Source organism: Osmerus eperlanus, chromosome 14 (assembly GCF_963692335.1).
Source record: "Osmerus eperlanus chromosome 14, fOsmEpe2.1, whole genome shotgun sequence".
In the NCBI taxonomy this organism is placed as follows: domain Eukaryota; kingdom Metazoa; phylum Chordata; class Actinopteri; order Osmeriformes; family Osmeridae; genus Osmerus; species Osmerus eperlanus.
Genome location: NC_085031.1, coordinates 7,681,068 through 7,699,263, shown reverse-complemented (window position 1 = coordinate 7,699,263; position 18,196 = coordinate 7,681,068). Strand labels below are relative to the sequence as shown.

Below are 18,196 nucleotides of genomic sequence, written 5' to 3'. Positions count from 1 at the left end.
CTGTAACTGCTTAGGTATTTAACTGAAACAGTCATTGCAAATGAATAGTCGTCAACGGTAAATGCTATAAAAGAGAAAGGCTTGGACTTTTCACTACATGTTCCCCTAAAATCTTCCATCCGTTATTTACTATGTTTGTCATAGTGCTCTTACGAGTTAGGAAAAGTCCATGAAAGCAATTCTGTTCATTTGAAAATGACTATTTGAAGACAAAGGGGCGCACGTGCGTGACTGTCACCCAGATAACACACAGAATCTGTCCGACGTTTCGGAACATCGTATTCCATTCTGAGTCTCACAGACATCGGGCCACAGGGGGATTTCGTCTAAGGAACTGTTAAACCATCGTGCGTAATGTTAGATTCATATCTATATATGGATCACGGATAAGATTTATGCAAAAACCTTTGAATAAAGTGCTATCAAATCTATACTTTGAATAAAGCACTTTGAATAAAGTGCAAAAATATCTTAAAAAATGCAAATATACATTAGAAAAATATTATACCACGGTGACGGTTAAGATGAGACACTCCCAAAGATGGACAAAATATCTGCGCTCGATTACAAGCCAATGCTTTGTAACACTGACGCACGACGTCACTCACAATTCAAAGTGACCTAACTGAACTTTCCAAAAAAGTCTTGACTCCTTTGCTGAGAATTCCACGTTCCCCTCCCTCCCTACCCAGTACAGGACAAGCTTTGGCTCATCACTCGGCGTGTGCTGCTGCTCCTGTGCACTACAGTCATCTGCGTCTCTGGGGCTCGTGCGCGTCTGTCTAAACTCCCAACTCTTATCCCTTTTCGTCTGGTATTAGGAAAAAACACCAAAAGCAGCCATGGATGCCATCAAGAAGAAAATGCAGATGTTGAAACTGGATAAGGAGAATGCTATTGATCGGGCAGAACAAGCTGAGGGAGACAAAAAGGGGGCAGAGGACAAATGCAAACAGGTATGGGAACACTGTAGGACAGTTCTTCACAAGACAAGACATTTTAGCATTAATGATGGTAAATATTCACCCCTTCATAATAAGGCTACAGTGGAAATCCCCCCCCCCCCCCCTTAAGAATGCATGGAAAGTGATTTATTGCTCCTGATTTTGAGTAGCATTTGCTTATGTATGGACTTCAAAAATTGAGATAGACTCTCATTCAGGGTTGTCCCTGATGTAGATTGATAGGTGAGACAAATAGCCATACAAGTGACACCAAGAGACCACACATCAGTCCGGACCGTTTGAGGTTATTTAGCCAGTGCTAGTTTCCCTGACTCAAAGCACACTGATGAGTGGTCAGAAGCTTATTAAGTTCATTCTTGGAATTTTACTGAGCCTAGTGTGAAGGAGAGACATTCTACCTCCAACCTCATTTGGGATGGTACATCTACAGTTAAGGGAGTGGAGAGTTACTGACATGGTATTAGCTAATGACCATTATTATTTGGACCTTCCACATTCTTCTTTATCCTTAAAACTTATGCGATTATACAGAACTGACATCATTGAAGATAGCAACAGATGCCCAGTTACATGACTGCAAACTAAGTGATCTTTAGTTTTTGAGCCCAAATCTGAAACCAATCCAAAGTGTCACATCTCAACTTTTTGTCCACAACATTTTCCCCCATCGTCTGATTTCCATGATGTACTGACACTTGGAGACACAATAAGACTACAGCAGCTTCAAATTTATCCTTTGAATAGTCAAGAACACTATAATATCCATGGGGGGAAACATGGCTAAACTTGACATTGTTCGATTTTAAGGGGACAGAACCTTTGCTACACTTCGGAAAGTCAGGTCTACATGATATGAGGTCTTAACATGTGTAGTCCAAGCCTGGCCACACCTCAGTTTCTTCAGCTAAAGGTGGCTGCGCTGTTACTATAGATAAAGTAGTTCATACTTGGGTCACTTCGTTATTGTATTCTATTGTTGTTTTCCATAGCAGACAAATATATATTGCTCTGAGTTCCCACTTCCATTTAGTCGTCAAGACACAAAAGCCTCCAGTGGATAGGGAACCAGAAACCCTTGAAGATTTGCTTTGTCTCTGGTGTGTTTGCAATACCAAGGCAATACAATCAGTTCTAGACTGTGAATTTTAGAAATGGAGTAAAGTAAAATGTTTTGGGTTTTGTTACCAGACACCAGAGACTACTAATCTTAAATCAACACATTTTCATCTCACTCCACCCCAGCATTTAATTGATGGGCTCAGCATGCAACATATGGAGTCTATAAATAACACCACTGCCTTAACAAGTATTTGTTTTGGAAGAACACACCTTGGATCTATTCCTATACCAGCACCACTATTTGTCTTCACTGCAGCCTTGATACTGGCATGTCTATTTCTGTGATCAGTTTAAAGACCCGCACCTTCTTTGAATTGTTGTCTTACAAAGAAGGGGTCACAGCTGGGTCCAGGGTCAGAGATGTCACCCCCTTTAAACCACATAGAACCAATCCAGTGCCAGGTCTGGGATGAGAATGTCCCAGGGACTAGAGGAGCTATTTCTGACCCAGAAGCTACAATGCAGACGCATAGTCGAAGCCTGAAAGCTTGTCAAAATCTGTCAGATGTAATAAAAGAATGACATGGGGTGGAGTTCATGCATTGTCATTGTCATTCACAATAGGCTTTTATTAGGACTGAGGTAATTCTCTCTCAAAAAGCGCTTATTGAGTTGTAGTTCACCTCGTTAAAGATTAAATCAGATGTAAATTATCTATAATAAACGCTTTACATGACCATGGCTTTATATGGTGTATGGCCAGCGCATTTGATATATTATCCTTCATTAGCAGGCGCAAGACCATATACAGTAGCATATCTGCTTGTGTCACCAGAGTACAATAAATAGGTGGTTACTTTTATGAGAGTGGGCTGTGCCCTAGGCCTCGTCTAACAGGGTTGTGTATAATATGCAGGACTTTATTTGACGCATGTTGAAAGGGGAGAAGGTACACCACCAGCTGTAGCCCACAGTCACTCTGTGGACTCTCTGAGGGGGACTATGACAGATTCCCCCCCTGGCCCCCACCTAACCTTCCATAACACTAGATGCCAACAAGCTGCCACTAGAAGTAGATTTATAGCAGGACTCATGACTGGAGGATGGGGTAACCTTCAATGGACCCTGGAACAAGGGAAATGTATTATATGAATATCTGAAATTATATGTGTATTATGTTTAATATGATCAGATAGCAGCAATTGTTAAAAAAAATCTATAAAAATACTTGGTGTATGTTTTTAATAACAAAAGTCCAAAGTAACTTGAAAATGATCACTGACGTTTCCTGGTGTGTGTGTTGTGTGTGTGCCGTTGTACATGTGTGGCTCTTGGTGTGTGTGCTAGCTGGAAGAGGAGTTGCTGGGCCTCCAGAAAAAGCTGAAGGGAGTGGAGGATGAGTTGGATAAATACTCAGAGTCGTTGAAGGATGCCCAAGAGAAGCTGGAGCAGGCAGAAAAGAAGGCCACAGACGTAAGTGACACGGGGAGAGACCAAAGTGACGTCACAACATCAGCACATCTCACAACATCTCACCCTTGCCATTTACTTGTCCATCAAACTTACAAACATGGACATACTGAAGGGATATGGAGATCGTCAGTGACGAGTGAATAGAAAAAAGGAGCAGTGGTGCTCTTCAGCTTTTTTGTTTATCTTAATACTATTTGACTTAAAATGTCATCCACCAACTCTGCTGCCTACTCTAAACATTACTGATATAAGTAGTCTAGGCCTACCCAAACAATGACATATCAAACTATTTCATTTGGAGCTATATACACAATGATTCCAAGCCCCACCGCAAATATATTTTCTCAATTTCCCTATTGCTGTCATTAGAGCGTACTAGTAAATTACACTCTGCAAAAATGCACACATAAAAGTATTGGATGAATATAGCTGCAAGCAGCAATGTTTTTCGAAAAAGAAACAAAAGGTAGAAACACAATAGGTGGCTTCACTGCTTGGCCCCCAATAAATGATCACACTTTTACACCTAATATGATATGTCTCCCTCTTGTGGTATTAAACAACACTGTACAATCTGTGCCTGTCCTACAGAGAACTCCACTTCTCCATAATCTTATTTTTATAGGGAAGAAACTTTAACTTCACAATTTGGGAGAGGGATATTAATGTGTGATATTAATCCAACTTCCCCAGAGCACACTTCCAGGTCCAGGTGGAAGTTGAACTAAGTAAAATCAGATTCCCTTTCCCCATCTAAACAAAAATATGAATGTAATTGTAACCTTAACCATGTAACCATTGGTAATGCTAAACCAGAGACTTGCGTGTGACAGCCCCAACCGCCCCTCAATCAGTCCTTGTGGAAACCACACTCGCTTGTCGACAGCTGCAGAGGAGAAAGTGCCAAACCCGTCCCGTATCAGATTCTATCAACACGTCATAAAGCTTGTCAGCACCTTGGGGCAAATGTTGGCTTTTCAAATGAATTTGATGAACTTGTGGTTCGACTTTATCGGCTTCCTTTGATTACTTTGTCACTGTCACTGATCTGCACACGAGGACGACCAACCTCTAGTGTTGTGTGTTAACATGATGTCCAAGCTGCTCACAGTTATGATATTACTGTTCTACAGGAAGGGTCGTCCCTAAAACAATTGCAGACTATCTAAAAGCAGGATTTATTACTCTTAAGTAAACATTTAGTTACATTGTATTTTTACACTATAAATCATTCTGTGGTGTTATTGGTCAGGATTTTTTGTCACAATATACATAACAAACTTTCCAAGAAAATGTCCAGGTACACACTCTTCTAACCAATTCAGGAGCTATTATGATAAATCCTACAGTACCACACTGAGTTGGTCACTGCATCCGAGTCAGAAATGTAGCCTGCAAATTGCCCAGTTTAAATACCAATAGTCATCCTCACTACTACAAAATGTAAGGTATAAAGACAACCCCTATGAGACACTGTATCTCGTCAATGTAGGCTATGTTACAGAGCATCTCACATTAGCCTACTCAAATATCCTCCAGAAAACCTGAAGTTTAAGCTAATGAACAAGACTACCGCTCAGTTATTAACTTGAGTCCACCTACAGCAAAAAATTGTAGGCCTATTGATGGACAGGTTGACCGTCGACCACTGTATGACGTGGAACAAAGTTTTTTATCTAGACCACTACTCCTTTAAAAAGCGGCCAGCCTGTGACATCATTCGGCAAAAAGATAAAGGAGGAGGCGGAGAAAGGAAAATAGTAACTTTTGTGCCTATCCGTTAAATTCCAACGGCATAGCAGTTGTAGTAAGAAGGGGTAAGCAAGCAAGTTACACTTGACACGTAATATTCGCGTGTTGCATATGGATGCAAACGGCAAATAAATATTGCACAGGTACATTGTGCCAATTTGATACTGGTGGATATAAAACGCTGTGTTACTCTACAATCCCATGATACGGCTGACGCTGGAGGCACCGCTATAACGTCAAATTCAAAGCCGTCTTATCTTTCATCGCTACAAATTGCATTGTTTCTTAGTAGCATCCAGAATGGCAGGATTAACATCAATTGAAGCCGTGAAAAGAAAAATTCAGACTCTTCAGCAACAAGCGGACGATGCGGAGGACCGTGCTGAAATGCTTCAAGGAGAGGTGGATGTGGAGAGACAGGCCAGAGAAAGGGTAAGATATGTCAGGAATAAAACCGGGTTATTCGACTGGATGCATAAGCTCTGCAATTTTTCACATATAATGTGGAAATACGTCCTCAAATTTTTCTCAGCACATTGTCTCTGTCGAGGGCAAATGCTACATTCCTCAGTTAATATACTGCGACATACAAAGTGTAATTTACGCTGTGTGCGAATGAGCCACAGTCTATTATATAGGACTACATAAATAGATTTAGGCTACAAGATTAATAAATTATTTTATCTGGACAGTTGTGGGTGCTGGCCACAAATGCTCCCAAACGAGTGGCTTCTGAACTTCACGTCATTGCACAACACATGTGTAATATACAATTTCTGAGTGGTGTTAAATATCATAACATTACATGTATTAATTTAGAATGAAAATATAGATTGGCGAGGACTAACACACATTAAGAGGACACAGGTCTAAGGCTGACACAGGAAGTGTGCCTCCTTTTGCATGAGGACACCTCAGAGTTAAATGGATCTCCCTTTGTGTCAAACTGACAAGGGTGAGGTGCTCTGTAAGAATACATTTATGAATGTATGTTGTTACAGGTCTATAACCGAATATTATAATCTGTTAAACTAAACATGAAAGAATTAATAGGTTATTCAACCATCTTCAGATAATTGGAAATATTGCTGAAGCCAGCTCTATTAAACAGGATAATTTGTTCCCTCCCTTCCCCATCTCCTTCTGTCTCTGTTTCGCTCTCTTTCTCTGTCTCTGTGGGTACAGAAGGTTAATTATTTCCCGACTTTACTCAGCTGAAGGGAAACGGCCTTGGGTCAAACCATACAGCCCACCCTGAATCACTGTACCATTAACACGACAGCTGGACCTCAACCTCTGTTTGCCTGCCTGCCATGGGAATATGACCATACTAGTTTGAAAGATTTTGAAATCCCCATGCACACATTCGTGAATTAGGAAAATAGTAAACAACGTTTAATAATCTTCTTGTTCTCAGTCATGTAGCCTAATAATCTATATAGACATTAGAAGGTATTTGTGAAGTGGTAATCTTTGGTCATTTTGCCTGTAATTTGGTATGTTTTTTTTAACTAAAATAAACTAATTAAGTAAGGTATTAAACAGGGTGAATTGTTTCGTGTGTTGTGGACTGCATTCCTGAGATTTGATAGAAAGTGTGTGTGTGTGTGTGGGGGGGGGGGGGGGGTCTGGGTAGTTGTCTTCTGCTGAGAAATGAAGTACTGTAGTGGTAAGAAGTGGGGAGAGGGGACAGTGGTTCTTTTGTTTTGCCATCAATATCCCTCTGGGAAACATGGAATGCTTGTTTGTCTGATTGTCGTATCATCTCTGTGATCTACAGCTAGTCATGGACTGGCTTGCTTGCTGCTTGATCAGTGTCCACCTGATTGAACTAGTATGGGAAAATTGACATTTCATCTGCAAATGGAATGTTTTGTACAATGTTTCATGTTGCTGGGACAAACATATTTATTTGGATTTACTCATTTGAACGCGTATCCAAGGGCTGACTTCTGTCCGATGTTTTTTGATGGAAGGTCGGTACGACTAACAAGGTCAAGGGCCATTATCGTTGGACAAATAAACTTGCATCAAGGTTCCTCCCCAAGTTATCAGTGCTGGATTTCTTCCAGACTTGTTTGCCATCCTGCTTGCTTAAAAAAAGGTAGTCCAAAAACATTTACATGCTGTAACTGTTACCATAGCTATCTATCTAAAATGCTGCAAAAATTTAACAGTTGGACAACCCAAAATTGGTCTATTTAAGGTTAGACTAACTTACAGACCAACTCTAACTTAATAAATAATTAATTGCCAACACAGTGCGACAGTCCTACTGTATAAGGATATGTCCATTTGACCCCATTTAATAATGATTAATTATAGAATCACTCCCCAAGAAATACATGAAGCAGACAACTCGTACTGTGCAAAACATGTAGTAGATGTTTGTCCTAGACATTGTATTTATGTCGATGCTCTGTTTACTCAGTCCAGTTGAGGGGTTCAAATAACGATAGACCTACTGTATACCCTAACTTAAACATATTACATACACCCTCACAAAGAACTTTATAGCACAAAACACCTACACCTTCTCTGACATGGCATCAAATACTTTTCTAAGCAGGTATGTGTCAGTCTCCCTTTGGTGCTTTCCTGTCTATCCTCTCTGACTCTGTTTGTAACCCTCACAGGCAGAGGCCGAGGTGGCATCCCTGAACAGACGTATCCAGCTGGTTGAGGAGGAGTTGGACAGGGCCCAGGAGAGACTGGCCACAGCACTGCAGAAGCTGGAGGAGGCCGAGAAGGCGGCAGATGAAAGCGAGAGGTGGGACCTTCATCTCTTGTTCTGGCCTACTTAACTCATGTCAGATCTAATCTAAGGCTGTGTCAGGATCCAGCTTTTATTTACTTTTACTGTAGTAAAGCTAGCTTCTGTTCGATTCCTCCTCGTCTATGCAAGTGTTGAGAAAAAAAAGGAATCAAACCTTACCTAATACAATACTATAGGGGAGAATTGCTTAGACAACTCCCTATGCATCTTTGGAAGCCCTTTCAGTAGAATGTATATGTACAGTATGTGCTATTTGTGTCACTAGAGGAATTGTTATTTGTTAACAACAATACAGTCCAAATTGTTCAACCTTTTTGTTCTGGCCTCCAGAGGAATGAAGGTCATAGAGAACCGGGCATCAAAGGATGAGGAAAAGATGGAGATCCAGGAAATGCAACTGAAGGAGGCCAAACACATCGCTGAGGAGGCTGACCGCAAATATGAGGAGGTGGGTCTTCCTCTGCTCTGGTGTTTGGTAGACTAGAGATGCGCTGCTTCGGAACCTGTAGAGGTTGGCTGTAAGTTTCTTAAGCTCAACTTGGAAGTTTTTTTCTCCATTTCAGCATGGAAGTCTACAGCTAGTGTCTATTGTCTGTGTAGTTTAAAACATAAACTGCCATAGTGCAATAGGTTTTCATATGAGGTGTTTTTAAATAAGCACCCATAGGTATTTCTTCAAAGATGTCCTATGAAGCCAGGTTAACTGGACAGTCTCTTAACCAGATGTAAGTTTGCCTGCTACATATGGTGTAGCAGAGCAGAACAGGCCTATCATCTGTAGCTAACATCACATTCCTGACTCTTCATACTTGCAATAACCTTTGGAAGTGCATACTACTACATACTTGCAATAACCTTGTCCAGGCCCTTGCCTTCAGGAATGACAGGAGACATCACATGAAACACGAGATGATTCCAGTTATTCACACTTACCCCCATAGACAGATAATACATACTGTAGATAAAGTTAATGTTCAATTGCTTGACATCAACAGTTCATCGCAACAGCACTCAACAGGACACCTTCTAGATAGCTTGTTTAGATTAGCAGTATTGTTCATACAGTACTATACACGCCACCCACCAGTAGTTAATTACAAACTCCCTCCCTTTACTAAGCTGACTGCCAGTCTGACTTTGACTCCACATTCTCAGTGTAATGTGTTTACAGACTGCTTAGAGCTTAGCTTGTCTCTGGAATTCACATGAGAGTCCTACATTTCAGTCTGCAGGAATAGGCTGACTATAGATGTGACTATAGATCACATCTATAGTCTAAGAAGCTGGCTCTAAGAAGCTGGCTAATTGACTTCCACAGTCCCAGCCCTGTCATTGTTGGCCCTTCTTCTTCTCCTACTTACACAGTAGCTAATAACACTCAGGCATTCGATTGCACTTCCCCTTTTAACCCGGGAGTCAGGTGGCTGAGCGGTGAGGGAATCGGGCTAGTAATCCGAAGGTTGCCAGTTCGATTCCCGGTCATGCCAACTGACGTTGTGTCCTTGGGCAAGGCACTTCACCCTACTTGCCTCGGGGGAATGTCCCTGTACTTACTGTAAGTCTCTCTGGATAAGAGCGTCTGCTAAATGACTAAATGTAAATGCAAATGTTTTAAAGGCACTCTGGGAGATGGTTGTCATTGGGGTTGTACGCTTGATAATGGCACGTGGATGGCACCACAGAATGCGTACCGTCCCTTTCAATTTCAAAGTTTAATAATGCACCTTCAATGTATGATTGTATACACCTGTTTACATGAGTGTACTGTTCGGTGAATGGGCTAGGCCTTTCTGTTATATTGGACCTCTAGACTGTAAATGGTACAGTGAACACGTGTGTGTGTTTTTCTGACTGCAGGTGGCACGTAAGCTGGTGATCCTTGAGGGTGATCTGGAGCGATCTGAGGAGCGTGCTGAGGTGGCAGAGGCGTAAGTTCAGCTCCTCATCCAATCAACACTAAACTGAGAACATTTTAATCTCTTTTATTTATGCGCCATTTGATGGTACTGTGGTTTGATATTTAAATGTCAATTACATTCAGCTGTGAAAATTTGAGTTGGTTCACCCATCACTAATACAGTATGCCGTAGCCTTTGGCAAGCAGAAATGTGAATCTGAAATCCATTGTTGGGATATTATTGCATGGACCCACTGTCCTGTTTATCAGATGCATGACTGTTTTAGTGACTGAAATGGACTAAAGAACAGCAGGCCCATTCATTTCAGGGAGGTTTTCAACTATTCTCAGAAAACAATACACTTCTCCATTCCTTTGTAGTCCCATAGACATACATAATACACAAGTCACTTTGTGTCAGTGGAGGGGGAAGGTGTCCTTGCCCTGGGACATGTACGTCTCCAACCTGCTGCTTTTAGTCGTTTCAGTTTTCCCACACACCTCCCCAACCCCACCATACCGCCCCAAGTGTGAAATGCGAGAACACGGAATACACTAACCCACAGGTGTGCACCTGGATGTGTGTGCGTGTGTGTTTGTGTGTGTGTGTGTGTTCTCTCCCTTGTGTTTCATGTAATGCATGCCTGAATACACCACCACCACCACGTCCACAACCCCTCCACCTGGGACTTGCCCTGTTTCTGGTTCCACTGCCCCCCTCCTGCCCCCTCCCTGGCTGTGGACTAACCCAGTCGAGTCAGAGAGCTGGAGGAGGAGCTTAGGCTAATGGACCAGAATATGAAGTCCATGATGTCCGGAGAGGAAGAGGTACAGCTGCCCCTCCCCCTTCCTGGAGCTCTAGGGCCTGATTTCAAACACTGACTTGCTTCCAAGTCTCTTCCTCCTTCTCCTCCACCCTTCCTTTGGCTTACCCTTCACACTTCTTTCAGACTTTGTGCCCTTCACTTGCACTCTATGGGGTTTTCCTGCCACTGATATCATGTAAGAGGATCATGTCCTACAAATCATAAAGGCAATATTCCATGAAGAGGGATCCTTGATGTGTCAATGTCCTTAGAGATGCGTTTTTTTATTTTAATTACTGTTCATAACTGTTCTCGATGGTCCGATACTGTCCATCAAGGATCCTTTCTTAAACTAGTTGAAAAGTTATTGGACTTATAACTTCAGGTAAGTGGTTTATGGCATGCACTCTGCAAACACACTCCCTTCCCTCTGGCGGGCGTTGGTTTTCCTCTGTCCTCTCAACTCGCTCTCTCTCCTTGTCCTCTCCCTCTTTTTCCCCTACCTCTCTTTCGGGATTTGTTTAGTAAATCTGGTGATCTTGAGGAAGAATTGAAAAATGTCACCAACAACTTGAAGTCTCTGGAGGCGCAGGCTGAGAAGGTAGGAGGGAAGCTGTTCAGAGACAGTGTAGTTTAGGAACACTCACACTCTCACACACACACACACACACACACACACACACACACACACACTCTCTGTCACACACTCTGTCTTAAACAGCCTTAATTGCAGCCATGTCGTTGTAGACGTTACTACTGTTTTAACATGTTAACATTTGAAGGATACTGTAGTCAGTTAGCATTGACAAGAGCTTGTGTGTTAAGAGACAAGAGAACATAATGGAGTCCCTGACATGGTGAGGTATTAGAGAAAGATATGATGCTACGACTTGAGCACTAGCCTGGGTCAATACTATCAAGTTGCTCCCGTCTTTTCTTTGTACAATATAGCTCTCTCCTTTTACTTAAACAATGCATCTGCTACTCAGACTTCTACAGCATACACAGTAGCTTTGCAAAGACATTTGTACCTCAATGTGACAGTCCTGTAGGTCAAATTAAATGTCTTGAGTATGTATGGTTAATTGATTGATACATGTGAGTTCTTGGAAGACAAAGATTTGCTCACTTGTCAATATGCTTATTGGTTGTTTATTTTCTAGTACTCACAAAAGGAGGACAAATATGAAGAGGAAATCAAAGTCCTTACCGACAAACTGAAAGAGGTGAGTTTGTGTCTTCCTTTGTAAAAGTTGAATAAAATCATACACCATTTTACGGAATAAGGATAAACTATTCAGATGCAGGTTAGGCTTGGGGGGGAAAGTATTTTGGGAATCAGACACTTCTTGGTGCTGGTGAAAATCAATTTGAAATACGTGTGCTCTGTTGCGTTCCAGGCTGAGACTCGTGCTGAGTTTGCTGAAAGGTCTGTGGCCAAGCTTGAGAAGACCATTGATGATTTGGAAGGTATGTCTTAAAACGCTCTTATTAAGTGCCACTCCTCTCTAATGTGAATCTGTACTTTCCCTGTAGTAAAGCCACTAACAGCATCGTCAGACTCACTAAGCATGATGGACTTGTTCTTACTCTCAAAGGTGCAAGAAAAACAGTTGCAAAACTTACATACCTATTTTTATATTAGTTTATCTTAGTTAACTTGCCACGCTAATTTTCTAGTATAACCATATGGCACATTTAGTCTGTATATTATTACTTAAATGTTGTAAAAACCACAAAAGTCTAGGTTTGTCTTGAAGTTGGAATGGAAATCAATATAATAATTTGTAGTTTATTATGACCACAGTTTATGGTAAATAAAACTTTTACCAGATTACGTAGTATTGGATATTCTAGCGGTACTATTTTCAGTCACAACATTTAAAATGTAATCGAATAAATCTGGTAGGGAATAAACCCAACTGGAAAAAAAGTGCTTGACTTTAATTTACATTTTGTCTTGTTTACTCAAATTGACTTTTTCTCAAAACTTGTTTGATAGACACATTTTTGGCTAACTTTTAATAGTTTGGCACCTTGTGCATGAGTTGTGTTTTAGAGTGGATTGCACTGCAAGTAGAATTTTATGATATGCTAAAGGCATCATGACCTGCTAACCTTGAGTGGATTTGGACCGGAGTTGGTAGGGACCTGGTTTGATTTTATTAGAACATGACTCTAAACTAAGCTTTTGCAACAGCAATTCTGGCTAAGTAAATGCACGTGTGGTGATAACCGTGTTTGATCTGTATTGAGGATACATGATCTGATACACTAACTTCATTGGATTTTGACAGAATTTGATGCATTTGTTGCGTGTTACATCTTTGATGTTTTGTGGGTTGTTGCGGATAGCTTTTTAGACATTTATATGTTGTTTCATGATAATATAGATTATAATAGTTTTGTTTTCTTAGCATTCCTTTAGTTTCTTACTTTCCTCAGCCATTTTCTTAATCTGCTCATCTCATTGTTCTCTTCTTGTCTTGTGCGTCTCTGTCCTCTCTGTCCTTCCATGCCCCCTGCAGACGAGGTGTATGCTCAAAAGCTGAAGGGCAAGGCCCTCAGTGAGGAGCTTGACCTGGCTCTCAACGACATGACAACACTGTAGATGCTCCCTTTCCTCCTGTTTATCATCCCCCTCTCTGATGCTGTCCACCTCCCTCTCTGATGCTGTCCACCTCCCTCTCTGATGCTGTCCATCTCCCTCTCTGATGCTGTCCACCTCCCTCTCTGATGCTGTCCACCTCCCTCTCTGATGCTGTCCACCTCCCTCTCTGATGCTGTCCACCTCCCTCTCTGATGCTGTCCACCTCCCTCTCTGATGCTGTCCATCTCCCTCTCTGATGCTGTCCACCTCCCTCTCTGATGCTGTCCACCTCCCTCTCTGATGCTGTCCACCTCCCTCTCTGATGCTGTCCATCTCCCTCTCTGATGCTGTCCACCTCCCTCTCTGATGCTGTCCACCTCCCTCTCTGATGCTGTCCACCTCCCTCTCTGATGCTGTCCACCTCCCTCTCTGATGCTGTCCACCTCCAACGGGCACTGTGTGGTTCACGCATTCTCTCTGTCCTGTCTTTTTTTCATTCCCAAGCTATTCAGACAGGACTGTGATCGATCAATCCATTGCAAAACACTCTTGGTTGAGAAAGGTACAATTCTAAATAGAAACATCGGATTCATAAAAGCTAATGCTACGTTTACAAGATTGAGACCCTAACTTGAGACCCTTAGGGATGAAGCTGTGAGCACTCCACAACGTTTTACCCAGAGAGACACGTCCCCTTTCCTTTTAGTTCCTCTCCCGTCCGTTGTGTCTAAGGTACTGGCACTGTTCAGCGATCCTCATACAGTTTCAAAACAGCCCCTAGGATACGAGCCACCCACTTTGTGGTTTGTCTTTCACAATGTTGATACCTATAGGAGATCTGGGTTAGACTTTGTTTGTCTCTTCTGTATTTATGTATTAATGTCAACTCTCGTATCTTTTCCTTTCTCTCACTGTAATAAATGTCCAAAAGCCTTCTCTTTACCCTCCTGTTTTCTTTGTGTTTATTTTCTTGATTCAATTTTTTTCATGATTCAATTTTCTTTGAATGTGATTCTTTCTCTATGATTTCTGTGATCCATATTTCTAATACAGGGTTAGGGTTACTCTACATGCAGATGTAGAGTTGGAGACGCTTGGGCTTGTGCCCGACTGAAAAATTATTTGATTTGATGCCAGGGAGATTGACTCGTTAATATCTGACTCCAATTTTGAAATGTGCATTTCAAAGTTACCTGTAACCTTGAGCGCTAAACAATCAATGACATGAATCTCTGATGTAGGTGAGAATTGATCAGGGCAACAACCTTAAAGTAAGCTTTTTCACAAATCAGCCGTTTATCTCTACTATGGATATGGACTTATCCACTGCGACAGTATGCAAGTTGACCCCCAGAGGCTACGGTATTAACTTCAGAGCATGGAAAGCCCTACTGAAAGTGACTCAGAGGCCTTAAGTTAAAACCTACTTCAAAAGTGTATGTCTATAAACAGTAATAGCCATTTCAAACCAACTAGCTCAAGCTTTTCACGGCCTTAGTGTGAGAGATACGTACAAGGAGAACGTGTAACTTTAAATGCAAAATGATAGTTTATTATCTAAAAGATAATCAATCCATAATAATAATGAAACCAATCAATATAAAACATACCTTCAGAGCAATCGTTAAAGAAGGTAATCACAATGAAACTAGGTGCCTAACGCACGGAGATCGTATAGTAAACAAAACTTGAATTGATTGGTATAGCTTCGCCATATATACACCCAACCTGCATACTAAAATAGGGACACTGGCTATATGAAAAAACGTATACAAGTTGAAATTGGACCATCACTGGTTTCCTCAATGGCTGCAGTAGACCATATGTGATGCCTTTGCAAGACGAGGGAATATGTAAACACGTTTTGGACTTCTGTATGCACAAACTTTGTCAACCCATGTGAATATCCGTTTTACAACATTAAAAGTATAACTGGAATGTGATATATAAAAGAAACAAAAACGTATCAAACATGACATTAAAAGCTGTTTAGAACTGTATTTACATGAACACAACTTTTAATGATAATTTCAGTCAGTTTACCTTCCTCGTCAACTGTTGAGAGCACCTCTGTAGTGGTGTGTGATTGTACTTAACATTACAGTCCCTTTGGTGCAAATAAAGAAATGATGAAAGACAATCAACCTTTTAAATATAGTATCTACATTTCCATTGACTAGGCCTCAAATAAAGTTTGATTTAAAAAGTTTATATTCAAACATAAAATTCTGCCAAAATAGTAATTTTGTTTAATGATGGATACATATGTGTGAGTTGTCCTTCAATCAGTCTACAATTTTAGCTCTTAATTCAAACCATACTTGTTTGAGAATTTTTCTGTGTATATCCCCATTATAAAAGTGCCTGGAAGTTTGAATGTAGTGTCCCACTATTGCTCCATGTCATGCAATGAATGCCTTTGCTCTCCAGAAAGTCAAGTAAATTGACCAAGCCAAGAAGTGTCAAGTACAGTACCTCTTTGAGGGGCGGGGAGCTTTTTTCTCTAGTCTTCCTTTACCTTGTGAACTTTAATGCACTAACGTTTCCCTGTTTCTCTTTCTTTTTCTCTCCCTTTTCCTATATCTTCACACTGGCTTTCTATGATTCTGCTGGTGCCACAGATCGCTATCACAAGGAGGTGGACAAAAACCGAATTCTCAGTAACGAACTGAGGGTTGTTCTAAATGAGCTGAACAGCTGTTAAGGCTGAACCTTTTGCTGACTCGCTTCCACTGTTCCACTATTCCACTATGAACGTGCACTTAATATTCTGACAAAATTTGGAACCGGTTGTTACTGTTGATTTTAAGGTTGAGAGAGACCAACTAGTACTGTAGGATATTTAGGCAAAGGGTTGATTAGGTGTACTCCAACGGATGATTTGTTTGGTTTGTTGAGAGGACGTCAGGATGTTTTTAGTTCGTTTTGTTTTTATGTGGAGGAAAGCAATAATAATTGGAAAAAAAATCATTGGTAGACTCAAATCATTCATATTTGGTTCCAAATTTGTCAGAATAAGGAAATATCACCAATTTTACATTTCACGTGCATCTCCCACTGGTCACCCTTGAGAGGGCTTAATCGAGAGCAAGTCTAGCAATCTCAAATGTCATACAATCAACTATGTTTTTAACCAAGTAATGCCTAAAGTACAGTTCTAAATAAGAAAACCAATACGGTAAATGTTCATTAACAATAACAAATAAGAACAAATCTTTAAGGTTTACACATGAAAGTATAGAAAAAAGACCTGCTGTTTATTTATGCATGGTATTCTGCTGCTCTAACAGATACATGGCCATACTTGTGCACAAAGCGTTTGAGTTTTTTTTATGTATTTCTTTATAACATTATGCTCAGACTGTTATGCATGGATAGTTAACCAAATGTGACTTTATAGGCCTTGCAAAGGTTTGAAGTTACCCTGTTTTGTGCATTCTTTTTTAAACTAGGATTATATTCAATAGTTGTTCAAGAAGCATCCATTCTTAATATGTATAGCCCTTAAATTTAAGTGCATTATCCTTTTACTAGTTTAATTTCCTCAATTTATTTACAGTAGTATCTCAGTTTTACTTGGACACCCACATTTAATAGATGTCTTTTGGGTGTTTACTGAAATACCTGGACTTCACTGCATGGTGGCCTCAAGCAAATTGGAGTAATTTTACCTTGAAAATGTAGCGCAATTGAAATTAGATTGTGTAGTTAGCTAATTAAGTATTGTGTTAAGTATTGTGCTAATTATAGTCACACTAGCTTTACTCTCATTGCTCTAACTACTATCTACCTTCACCTGGGCCATTGAATACTATGACAACCAGTAGCATCTGCTATCCTCTATATAAGAGTGTCATTGTGCACACTGAAATCCAATGCATCACCTGACATTCTACGGACACAGGAAGCACTGTCTTCTCGTTTCAATGGATTGGTGCGGAACTCTCACTATGGCACTTCACCAGCAAGTAGAGTACGACAGACCAGCCTAAATGAAGTCTGGAACAAGGATGACTCACTTTTTGATGTAGATTAGACTGACTGGCTTTTTAATGACTTGCCTCATCTGACTTTGCAGGTTATCTTTACAACAGCCATAGATTCGCTTGCCTTTTTTTCTTTCTTTCTACTGACCACTTTATTTGTTTCGTATTTTACATAAACATGCAGTATGTGAAGTATTTTGTAAATTTTACTGTGTCACATTCCATTGTCGTTTGTGAGCCAGACAAAGCCTGGCTCAAGTTGGTGCTCACTTATGCTTTTGTCTCCCCCTTCATCACCAGAGAAACTGGCTCAAGCTAAAGAAGAGAACCTAGACATGCACCAGACATTGGACCAAACCCTCCTGGAGCTCAACAATCTATAAACAGAGCTCTGTCTGGTCTGACAAACAAGAGCCACAAGGAGAAAGACAAATTTGAAAAGCTTTACACTTTATTGGGGCTCTTTCCTCTTTAATGCATACTCAACCAAATAATTAAAGTCTTGCCTGTTAAAGTGACTGATCTTTATGCTTTAGTAGTAGTTTAGTAATAGTGGTCAAAGCTGAGATAAATAAGATGCAGAAAGTAGAAATGAGTCATCTTATATAAGGTTTTTGCACACATGCAAGTCACAAATTCCAAACTTCACCAACTACAGTAGAATAGGTTTTACAGGTGTAAATGCAAACAAAAGACATTGTGCGACAGAACATTTGTACATTTATACATTTGTATGTTGCATGTCTTAAGTTTGGGTCAACTTCAGATGTCAATGTAAAGAAATAGGATTAAATTAGCTTCATTCTTCAGCAATCTTGTCTGTTGTTATTCGTACCCATTGTATTGTAATATTAAATGTACAACAGACAGTATAACCCAGTGGTTTGAGCAT

At 40.6% G+C, this 18,196-nt stretch overlaps 1 protein-coding gene across 12 annotated transcripts; it reads left to right on the top strand.

The window, feature by feature from the left end:
• The first annotated feature begins 685 nt into the window (after positions 1-685).
• Positions 686-17,822, top strand: tpm2 (tropomyosin 2 (beta)). 12 transcript variants are annotated; one of them, XM_062478305.1, is made up of 9 exons: positions 686-956; positions 3,372-3,497; positions 7,886-8,019; positions 8,356-8,473; positions 9,883-9,953; positions 10,675-10,750; positions 11,892-11,954; positions 12,129-12,198; positions 17,605-17,822. In XM_062478305.1, the coding sequence occupies exons 1-9, from the start codon at positions 843-845 to the stop codon at positions 17,685-17,687; spliced, it is 855 nt and encodes a 284-aa protein (XP_062334289.1). In that variant the 5' UTR covers positions 686-842; the 3' UTR covers positions 17,688-17,822. The 12 variants fall into 12 exon arrangements, with proteins under 12 accessions (XP_062334289.1, XP_062334290.1, XP_062334286.1 ...); XM_062478306.1 differs by lacking the exon at positions 17,605-17,822 and adding an exon at positions 15,940-16,037; XM_062478302.1 differs by lacking the exon at positions 10,675-10,750 and adding an exon at positions 11,254-11,329 and having other exon boundaries at positions 687-956.
• The last annotated feature ends 374 nt before the right edge of the window (positions 17,823-18,196 follow it).